At 38.8% G+C, this 12,021-nt stretch overlaps 1 protein-coding gene across 1 annotated transcript in view; it reads right to left on the bottom strand.

The window, feature by feature from the left end:
• The window catches only part of LOC117524846 (interferon alpha/beta receptor 2-like), a 30,514-nt gene extending 23,626 nt beyond the window's left edge, over positions 1-6,888 (bottom strand). Inside the window, exons 1-2 of the mRNA XM_034186662.1 lie at positions 6,744-6,888; positions 6,297-6,429 (exon numbers count right to left, since the gene is read on the bottom strand). Of these exons, the coding sequence (XP_034042553.1) occupies positions 6,297-6,429; positions 6,744-6,783 (173 nt within the window). The 5' untranslated portion in view covers positions 6,784-6,888. The remainder of the gene's footprint in view (positions 1-6,296; positions 6,430-6,743) is intronic.
• Between the last annotated feature and the right edge of the window lie 5,133 nt (positions 6,889-12,021).

Raw genomic sequence — 12,021 nt, 5'->3', positions numbered from 1 at the left:
ATCATGGTTGAAGTAATTTGCAGGTCATGCATGAATTCATGATCACGTATGGTCCTTACTATAAAGTGTTATTACGTCCACCAAGAAGGTAATAAAATCATTGGTGTTTATTTATTTGTTTGTCTGTTAGCAAGATTATGTCAAAACTACATCAGGGATTCTCACTAAATTTGCACCACTCAATTTTGGAGGTGATCCAGATCAAGATTGGTGGACATTAGAAATTTCTGATTGCTCTTGTTATTATTATTATTATTATTATTATTAATAATAATAATATTAATGTGTTGGTACTCCACCCAGAGTGCTCTCTGTTAATGTACAAAAAGTATTGTGTAATGGATTACACAATAATTTTGGCATTTCAGTAACTTTTGGCATTTCAGTAACAAGTAGGTTGTGGGTTTAAAACTGATTTGGAAGCAGAATATTTGTTTCACAATTTAAGTTGACACATTTCTTAGTTGGCTTGGCTGTTAAAGTACATCATGACAATGGTTGCAGTGTCTGTGTCATATCAGAAATAATTAAAAAAAGTGCCATTATGCATTCTATATGTGCCATAGGTGCAAGCAATCAAAGAAACAGTCTGTAATGAGCGTCGCGCTGTGTGGCTTCTGGCGCGTGGTTGTTTCCTTCGAACAAAGTGATGCACGATGACGTGGTCCGCCACTTTCAGAAACATCATCAAGGTTTTAACACAGAAGTGAATCATATTTATGTGTTGAACACGATTTGATCTGTCTCTCCAGTTTTCTCTCCCTTCGCTAGGAAAGCGTTAAACTACAAGTGAATCAAATTGCAAAAACTGGCAAATTTTACAAACAAAATATCTTCAGGGATGCAGGTGCAGGGTGTTGCACAAAGTCAGTATGTTGGAAACAGAGTCTTTGCAGAGCTACAGTGAAAGTTTATGCAGCTCTTATACATTTGCAAGAAAGGGCCCACTCGGGGGGGTCATCACCGCAAAATGTCCCAATATGAGTGTGGGGCTCCAAACAATCAAAAATTTGTTTGTGCACATTCAAACCTAACTACCTAAAAGAGCAAAGTTTTTTATGTTTGAGCTCACAATATAAAAGTGTAATATCACACATTAAGTTATAGACCATAGTCAAATCAAACCGAAACGGACACATTAAAACACTCTTATCTATGTCCCTTCCCTTTGCCACTGACCTCTATTCATTTTGGTTCATGTTTAAAACCAACTTACTGATACTTGAAATTGTCTTGACAAATGTCAGTCAATCATAATGTACAATTTGTCTGGCTGATTTTTTTTCGTCCTATTTCCTAAAGTTTGTATTTGCTGTGGAAAGTTTGATTATTTATCTGTATTATATAAGAGATAAGTTACCTCTGTGTGTGCGTGTGTATGGCTTCGATCACACAAAAATCGAGGAGCGCTGACATTTGCTGTTTGGTATGCTTATGCATTTTGGCCAAGGATGAATGCTGCAAAAACAGAAAATTGATAGGACTAATATTTTGGAAGAAATTAGCAATTTTAGCTAAGCAGTCAACAATGTACGTTGTGCTACAATACACCATGGGAGTTCGGGGTTTTGAGGATTTAAATGTTATTGTGGTTTATGTTAGTTTACCAGTGTTGTTAGTGTTATTGATTTATTGTGTTTTTGTAGCTCAGTTAGTTTAGTCAGTGTAGTTAAGGCTCATGTTGCTATTACCATGAGTGACTTACGTTTCATGTTGGTACCATGGGTGAAATGTGTAGTGTTTTTAATGTCTTCTGCCACTGTCTTTGTTTGTCAGATTAAAAGCACCTGTTTACAGTAACTGTGCATGAGTGTGCAGCTTCAATTACAGAGAAACTGTGGACAGCTGACATTTTTCTTTTGGTATGCTTATGCAGTTTGGATCAATGATGAACACTGCGAAAATGGAACAATACTTTCTTGACCCACATGCCATTCCAGCAAAGGGCAGTAAATCATCTTTATTTGAAAAGCGTGAGTGTGGCAAGTGATTTTTCAATTCAAGTAAGTGCATAATATAATTGTTAATACATTAAAAATACATGGATGACAGAAGAAAGTGAAAACACTTATTTCCATTGTGGTCCATTTAAAATAGAAGTAGAAAAAAATAATAATAATGATAATAATAATAGTGTGTATATGATAACAAGAACCTAAACAATTTATAAATACATTAAGACAGTAAATTAACATAAAAAAAATTACATAATTAACAGGAAAGAAAGGGTTTTAGTTTCTCTTCTACAAACTGTTGAGGTGTAAGTTATAAAAAAAATTCTGGATGCACGTTATTCCAACTCATTATACAAGCTTAGCTTAATTTAGTACCACCCTTACCACAAAAATTGCAGCTCCCCATTTTATAAATACTTCCCAATCTAGAGTCCATGGATCCCCACGGGCAACACCCTAGATTCCATAATAATGCTACATTGGTGATGTGTTCAGGTGGTGGTATAAGCTTGACAAAAATTTAAGGTTAGTGGTAATCATGTTGGGAAGTTGAACATCCAAAATGAATTCAGTTTAGGAATTCATTTTTTCTGTATTGGGCCCAAACCTTCCACACAGGGATTTCAATCAAATTAGGTTCAGAGGCTTTGGATACAAGAAATGTTGACCAAATTGTGGTGTTGATCCAGATCACTGAGGAGACCTTGCCAGTGGTCACTGAGATTTCATCTTGATTCTTTTGACTCTGATCCTGACATTGATCTTTGATCTGAAATCCTCATTCCTTTTGATTTTGTATAAGCACTATCGATTCATTCAGAAACCAGGAACAACGCAAGACAGACAGACAAATGTCAATGAAAACAGAACATAAGTGATCAGGGTGAACGCAGCGCGCATGTGTCCAAGGGATGCGGTAAATTTTATATCTTGGGTCCAGCCTTGATTTTGCCTCAGGACGGCTCAGTGGCTTAGCGATGGAGAACTTTAATCACTGTATTAATGCCGGGCTTTCCCAAGAATCAAAGCTCTAAACAAAATAGACTAATAATAAAAAGTAAACTGCAACAATACAAAAATAAAACAAAATTAAAGAGCTGATAATACAGAAAAAAGGTGTGACTCATACTCCTGTAAAAAAAAAAAAAAAAAAAAGTTATGTAGTGGTGTTAACTAATCCATGCTGCAACATCAAAACTTTTGAGCAACTATCCCTCAGTGGGCAAGAGGTCCATATGGAAAACATGTGTCTGTCCTGTGCTAGATCTCAGTGACTGCTCAGTAGATGTGCTGCATATTTGCTATTATGTTACTACCTGAGCCAGGCCTGAAGTCCTCTACATCATAATTTGGATAGATGGCGCATTTTACTAACATAAATGCTAGAATTTTTGAGGTCTTGAGCCAAGATGTTGGCAACCATTTGGTAGACTTCCTTCACGTTGTGATTCCATTGAAATTCTTCATATAGCACCAATTCACAATACAAATGATCCCAAAGTGCTACATAAGGTGACATACAAAATGACATCTCTGCAATATATAGTAGAACTGAATGTGAAACAGAGTGTGTGGTTTGTGTGTATGTCATTGATGGTCCACAGTCCTCTGGGTAGGAGACACGTAAACGTTCACACATCACACCACACTGACTGGATGCCAGCAGCTGTCCCTGCCAGGGTGTCCATCGCGCCATCACCACTTTGAAATGACCCTCAGTGAAAATGTACATTATGGGCATAAATTATTCAGCATTTATAGTGAGGATCATTGCCTCCTCTTAGTTGGATGAAGACCATGCCAGTTCACTGCCCTTCCTGGATGTTTGAGGTCTTCAATGGGAATAAACTAGATTCAACTGGTTGATTTTGCAACCAAACTGAACTGACAGCTGGATTAAAAACAGCTTTGCTCAGGGCCCCTTCACACATAGTACGAATAAGTACAAATCAGGGCGAATCACGGCGGAACAACTCGTATGAGCGAACCACGAAAACATCGAGCCGCCGTGTAGGCATGAACAAACCCGTTGCGATGGTTTTGTGCATGACACTGTCGATAAATAAAATAAAAACCAGTTGTATAATTAGTGAATTTCACGGGGTTGATATAAACAATAAATAAAAGGGATGCAATACAGAATCTCGCAGTTAAATAACCCTGGTTAAATAAAAAATAAATGTCACTCCTGGGATTTGAATCTGCAATTTACAAAAGCTCTGATTACAAGATGGAAACTTTATCACTGCGCTACAATTACTGTCTTATAACAGCAGCGTGAAACGGCTATAATCAACAATGTATTTTTTTAAAAAAGAAAAAAGCCTAGTGATAACTGACCAAACTGTGTTTGTTACGGTGTATTTTTGCTGATATGTGACTGAAAGTGGTGTTTGCGCGCAGCTCACAGGACACGTGTGTCCTGTCAGACAGACGTGACATTCAGATCGCCTGCCGCGTGTCCACATGAACTGACAGTCTGTCCCAGCTGGGACAGCCTGTCAAAGTGTGCGCTCTTCAGCCTGTCACAAAAGTGATATATGTTTTTATGTATTTCCACGAGGACAGCAAGCACACACACGCACGTGTCCGTCAAAACACAGTACATGTTCTGCAGCTGTGACGTCCAGGACCAGAGATGTCAACAGCTGCTGTTGGCAGCCCGTCACGCCCTCTGTCTGTTCAGCGCACAGACCAAGGTGTCACTCTGTGACCAGATGAGAGGTGCCTTGCCTGCAGGGGGAGCGGGAACCACACGCATGCCATGTGCTGTTGGGGAGTGCTCAAAGCACACGCACATGTGTTGTGGGGGGAGCCGACAGTCTGGCACACCACGTGTGTACTTGGCAACTTCAGTCGTGGGGGCACTTAGACAAATTTCACATCCAGCTCGAAAGTGATCTTGCTAATAGCGCGAATGGCCACACGTTTTCTAAGTGCCAAGCGAGCAGTGTTAGATGTTCATGTGTCACCTGGAATTTGGCCGACACCTGCCGTGAGAGGGATTGAATGGGCTCTCACAGCCATGGGTGCAATTTGGTGGGGGATGGGGGGCATGTTCCCCCTAACTTTTCAACCAGGGGGACAGAATATGGTATGCCCCCCCACCTTCTGACATATATGTGTGTACTTGAAACATGCTATGCCAGTCTTATGTGCAAACCATTTTGTTTCTGCAAGTTTGTATTTTTAGCAGCATTGACTTGTTTACAACACCTGTTTCTTGTTTGTCACATTCGGAATTTTCTGGGACTGCATTTGCCCAGATTTGAAACCAAAAAGAGTTGCCTCTAGGGACTAGTGTCTACACATAAGTATCAATGGACCATATGCTAATTTACTAAATTCTGAACGTTAGAAAAGGAAATTAGAAAAGCTATATGGGACCTCAGAAAGCCCATCTGCAATTATTGTTTGATCTCCAAAATCAGTCTATGCAAGCGAAATTATGTTCAGTATGAGTGTTGTCATTAGTGCCACTTCGAAAATTAAATTCATGATAAGTAATTTATCCTAAAATTATGTTGTTTTTTTCAAAATTAAGCAAAAACAAATCTTGAGAAAAAAAATACAGTATGCGATAGTTAATAAAGAACCTGTTCTTTCATATTTATGAATACATTTTACCACATTGCAGTTGTTGTTTTTTTAATGAAAACTCAACCTATCATTCTTTTTGAGTTCTACACATGTGGTGACACCTTATTTACACCAGGATGTTAATAAAATCAATGCTGGCTATTCTCAGAATAAAGTACTTATATCCACAGTTTCAAATTGTATAAGTCAAATGGTGTCCACTTTATGGTCTTCTCAAAACATTAAAATTACTGGTCTGGATGCTCAGAATGCATTTTAGCTTATCTAGAAACCGTTGGCTTCTGGGGGCCTAAAGCGGCCCCCAGACCCCCAGCCTATGGGCTTCAGCCCTGCGGGCCTCGCACGCACTTTGTCCCCCCAATTTCTAGTTCTAAATTGCGCCCTTGCTCACAGCGTGCACTCTGTCTTTCAGCTGCTGGTGTGCAGAAATCGTTGTAGCAACAAGTATGTGAGGCATTGGAGGCAGCTCCAATTTTACATGTACTGCATACGATTCCTGCTTCATGCGCAATTCGACCACATTCGTACTATGTGTGAAGGGGCCCTTAAATATATCTGCAGTTTGAAATCAGCCATCTAGAATCAAGCATCATCTAGTTGACCCTGTTCCAGAGGTTCTTCGGTTTCATTATGATTTAAAGGTGACACCCTGAGGGCTCGGGAAGGGGGGGGGGGGGGGGGTCACCAACCGCTGGAACCCGCTGACCTTTTCCAGCATTCGTGTACATTCCTGCTGAATACCTGAGTCGGATTATGTGAACACTGAAGTGTGTGTTGTTGGGGGTCCCGGGTCCTGGCTGATAGCTCAGTGTGTGCTCCATGTTAAAGGAAGAGATGGACACGTTGAAAGGTGCAGGGAGGGAAATGCACACCGCTGGAGAAGGGGAGAGAAGAACATTATTAACACTAATCACCAGAGTTGATTCACTTCTATCATTTTGACAAGTTTGCATTATTGCAGTTTTCACTCTTCCTGATGAGTTTATTCTGAATTTGAGCAGCTATAAGACAAATACAGTGCAAACATCTACATCACAATGACCACATAAAAACAAAGGTCAAAACACCACCGAATCAAAGACGTACAAATAATCCGTGACATCAGGACACCGATAAAGATCACCAGCACCTGAACATTTTAGTGACAACAAGCATCCATGTGAGATATTCTCCTGTGAGGAGCATTACCAAGGTGCAGGTGCAGGAGAAGTGGCCTCCAAAGCCCCATCGTCTGTCCATGGACTGAGCTACGGTTCACTGGAACGTCTGGGCTGTACGCAAGATGATGAGGCTGCTGTTTATGGCTTAAAGCACAACATATAGAAGCACGGGAGGAAGGTGAGGGGAGGGTGACGGGGCTGGGAAACAACTCATTTGCTGTACGACTAAAAGGCTAAGTTTCTTTTTCTCCAGAAGTCCCTCCCTACTTGTAACCTACCGTTGTTTACACCCCACAGACTGTGTTGAACAGACACGAGTGGATGCCAGTGGAAGAACACAACTTAAAACTTTACCTTAAAAAAAAAAAAAGACATTTTTTGCAAATTGTGCCGATTTAACTTTTTTTTTTTGGAAGTAAAGCCATCACAAGCTCAAAGATCTACATCACGTGACTTGATCTTATTGCAATGAAAATAAATTTCAAGTTGTATTTTTACTCTGAAATATAACTTTATTATGTTACTGTTTGTTATTACATGCACAGACGTGTAACTTAACACTGACTAGTAATGCAGCTTTGAACAGTTTGCATTTTTTAGTTTTGTAAGACACAATAGTTTAGTCATGAATAAAAACACAAGGCTGAGTATTGCTTTTGATTGATTATATGGATTTGTGTTTACGTGGCTGTATAATGAAATCATGAATACACTTAATATTGCTGTGCACAGACTGTACATTTTAACAAATGTGTGAGAAATACAAGTTCAAATACACCTTTTAATAAAACGTGCCACGCTCAATCACGACCCGGTGAGGCTTTAATTGTAATTGTATTTTTGTGGCCAGTAGTTGGATACTTTTTGAATGCACCAAAAGTATCTGTGAGAAAAAGAAAATTGCATGGGAGATGAAGAAAACATATTTTGACTAAAGTCAAATTCATATAATAAAAGGGGAGTGGCCTCTGTGTGTTTGTGTCCAAAGTGTTAACCGAAATCCAGAAAGAGCTGACTTTCGTCCTTTGGCCTACTTGTGTATTTTTTCCATGAGGATTCAAGTTGTGAAAAGCAAAGTGATTGGACCAATATGCACTTCCACAATAAGAGCCTGTATTTCAAAATAAAAGCCTGTGAGGTTGCTGCAGACCTGACAGAATTCATCAGTCCGTCCATCCTCTAACATCTAGGGCAGCAGATTCAAATCTGGACATTTTCTGTGCATGTGACCCCGAACCAGAATTAACTTGTTCACACTCTGGACAAGATAGCAGAATTGTGTATTAACAAGAAAAGAAAAAAAAAAAGAAAAAGAAATTTGATCTAAAGTGAACACTGTCACAGTGCAAATATAAAACTCCAGTTACTCGTAATTTCTTTACGTGGAATACTGTCCTGGTTAAGCAGCTTCAGAAAGTTTTATTGACAACAAAAATTTATTTTAGAAAATTGAACACAACTGAAAACAGATCAAACCAAAGACTCATAAAGTTTTCTATGTCAATACTTAAGAAATGTGGCATAACTGTAAACAGACTCTCCCCAAAACTCAGCTGTCCTCCGTATACAGTACAAATGACCACATCTAGAACCTGTGGTTCCCCACGGCTCAACGTCCTAGTCAAAATTTAATCACAAATGCTAAATTTTGTTGGTCTCCCACATTTTGAGGTATTGGTCCCTATTGTCCACCTGGTGCAAAAAAAGCGCACAGTGTGTCACTGCTTCGCGTTATTTTCACATGCAGCTAATCAAGTTCTTTCAACAGTGAGTGCACTAGCATTCATCTGTGTGCACCCATGGCGTGAAGAGGGGTGCAACGCTAGCTGTATTTGGTCCAAAAACGTTTGAATTTTGGCCTTGCAGTTCGGCATGCACATACAACCCCTGGAAAAAATTATGGAATCACCGGCCTCGGAGGATGTTCATTCAGTTGTTTAATTTTGTAGAAAAAAAAGCAGATCACAGACATGACACAAAATTAAAGTCATTTCAAATGGCAACTTTCTGGCTTTAAGAAACACTATGCGAAATCAGGAAAAATATTGTGGCAGTCAGTAACGGTTACTTTTTTAGACCAAGCAGAGGGAAAAAATATGGAATCACTCAATTCTGAGGAAAAAATTATGGAATCATGAAAAATAAACGAACGCTCCAACACATCACTAGTATTTTGTTGCACCACCTCTGGCTTTTATAACAGCTTGCAGTCTCTGAGGCATGGACTTGAGTGACAAACTACTCTTCATCAATCTGGCTCCAACTTTCTCTGATTGCTGTTGCCAGATCAGCTTTGCAGATTGGAGCCTTGTCATGGACCATTTTCTTCAACTTCCACCAAAGATTTTCAATTGGATTAAGATCCAGACTATTTGCAGGCCATGACATTGACCCTGTGTGTCTTTTTGCAATGAATGTTTTCAGTTTTTGCTCTATGGCATGATGCATTGTCATCTTGAAAAATGATTTCATCATCCCCAAACATCCTTTCAATTGATGGGATAAGAAAAGTGTCCAAAATATCAATGTAAACTTGCGCATTTATTGATGATGTAATGACAGCCATCTCCCCAGTGCCTTTACCTGACATGCAGCCCCATATCATCAATGACTGTGGAAATTTACATGTTCACTTCAGGCAGTCATCTTTATAAATCTCTTTGGAACAGCACCAAACAAAAGTTCCAGCATCATCACCTTGCCCAATGCAGATTCGAGATTGATCACTGAATATGACTTTCATCCAGTCATCCACAGTCCACGATTGCTTTTCCTTAGCCCATTGCAAGTTAGTTTTTTTCTGTTTAGGTGTTAATGATGGCTTTCATTTAGCTTTTCTGTATGTAAATCCCATTTCCTCTAGGCGGTTTCTTACAGTTCGGTCACAGACGTTGACTCCAGTTTCCTCCCATTCATTCCTCATTTGTTTTGTTGTGCATTTTCGATTTTTGAGACATATTGCTTTACGTTTTCTGTCTTGACGCTTTGATGTCTTCCTTGGTCTACCAGTATGTTTGCCTTTAACAACCTTCCCATGTTGTTTGTATTTGGTCCAGAGTTTAGACACAGCTGACTGTGAACAACCAACATCTTTTGCAACATTGCATGATGATTTACCCTCTTTTAAGAGTTTGATAATCCTCTCCTTTGTTTCAATTGACAACTCTCGTGTTGGAGCCATGATTCATGTCAGTCCACTTGGTGCAACAGCTCTCCAAGATGTGATCACTCCTTTTTAGATGCAGACTAACGAGCAGATCTCATTTGACGCAGGTGTTAGTTTTGGGGATGAAAATTTACAAGGTGATTCCATAATTTATTCCTCAGAATTGTGAGTCCATATTTTTTTCCCTCTACTTGGTCTAGAAAAGTAACCGTTACTGCCTGCCACAATTTTTTTTTGATTTCTTACAGTGTTTCTTAAAGCCAGAAAGTTGCCATTTGAAATGACTTTAGTTTTGTGTCATGTCTGTGATCTGCTTTTTTTCTACAAAATTAAACAACTGAATGAACATCCTCTGAGGCCGGTGATTCCATAATTTTTGCCAGGGGTGTATACCAAACATATAGCTACTGCACACGTGTGAGTTTTTTTTTGGTATGCAGAACTCACTTCAAAACTCTGATTTCCCTTCACAAACAAATTTAGCAAAGGACTGAATTTTGTTCAGCCCACGTGTGCAGCGTGGTGATTGTTGATGCCATGTCATGGGACAAGAAAACCAGGACGTGGGTCTGATGTTTTGTATCTGAACAATATGATTATTTTGATGGAACAAACATCAAAATAATTTCACATTTGGATGTTTGTACACTATGAAACCATTCCAATGATCCCTGACCTCCACTGAGTATGTGAAGTTTGTTTTTATGTAATTCAAAGAAAACAAGTCAGTCATTTAATGCCCCCCCCCCCCCCCCCCAAAAAAAACAGACAGCATATATCCTCAGCAAACAGACAATGTTCCGTCGTAATCAACATGAAAGCGTACGCCAACAAAGAGGTGCTTGTACTGTAGACTTCCAGGTTTTACTTTACAGCTTTTACAAAAATATCGCATTAATCACGTAAGAATTACAGCCATTTTTCCATCACCTTCATGAGCTCTACTCTCCCATGTACCTTTTGGCAAATGGCACCTTAAGTTTCACATCTTCTTTCTCAGTAAATCCTCTTCAGTGCCAATATAAATACAGCATGAAGTGATGCAACAGACACAAGTTGTTCTAGTAGTGCAGCAGATAACTGAAACAATTGTTCAAATGGTGAAACAAGCACCAAATTAGGCACAAATACTCCTTAGACATTAGTCTTTTGAAAAAAACTGACTGGCCACTTGAATTTTCAAGAGGCAGCCAGGTTGGGGTCAATTGAGGAATTACATAGGGGTTAAAAATTGAAAACACTCCAGTGACATGGAAAAGAGTCCAAAAAGGTATAGTTTGGACTATCTACAACTGAATGTTCTGGAGTTATGGGGCAAAAACAGCAAGAATGGTGACAACGGTCAATTTCAGTTTGTAAAGGGGTCAAAAGATAAGTTACTCCAATTTTGTTAAAAAGTGGTGCAAATTATCGGTTAAGCTAATAGGATTAATAAATAGAATAGTTTTGACTGTGTTGAATGATTGGTCTCCAAAGTAAAGGTCAAACAATGTCAACATCCATTGGGTTCTATGACATGTGACATATGTTACTCAATAACATGCTAAGGATGATACAAGGTTTAAACTATTTCTTTAAATCAAGTCAGACATATTCAGTGACTCAGAAATACTGTAATCTGTAAAACTGCCAATTTGCATTAAAACTAATGCTTGTATTTAGTTTGTCCAATTACGTGTGGCCCCTGAAAACAGATGCACTATGCACAGTAAGGGTTGTACATAAATGGTTAATGCTGTATATTTTTATTAAACCCCTTACATTAAAGCTGAAAGTCTGCACAACAAGCACATATTCACTATTTCATTTCACCTCTAATGTATTGGTGTACAGAGTCAAAAAAATAGAACAAAACAAAAAAATTACCATTCAAATATTTATGGACCTTACTATTTCTGCAAATGTATGTAACTTGCTGCACTGAAACCAGAAGCGCTGATCCAAAATGTACTGAAGTTTAATATATTTAAAAAGACTTATGTACTCATTGTTTAATTTGCAATTTTAACATTACAGAAAATAAATGATCATCAGCAAACTGTCATATTTTTTGTGTGAGTGCCTAATTCTGAAGAAAACAAAAAACAAAAAAACAAAAACAGTGATGGAATGAATGACTGTTGGATCAATAAACCTCCAG

This window comes from Thalassophryne amazonica, chromosome 14 (assembly GCF_902500255.1).
Source record: "Thalassophryne amazonica chromosome 14, fThaAma1.1, whole genome shotgun sequence".
Lineage (NCBI taxonomy): Eukaryota > Metazoa > Chordata > Actinopteri > Batrachoidiformes > Batrachoididae > Thalassophryne > Thalassophryne amazonica.
Note: the sequence above shows the minus strand (reverse complement) of the source record. Positions and strands in the feature narration are given on the sequence as shown.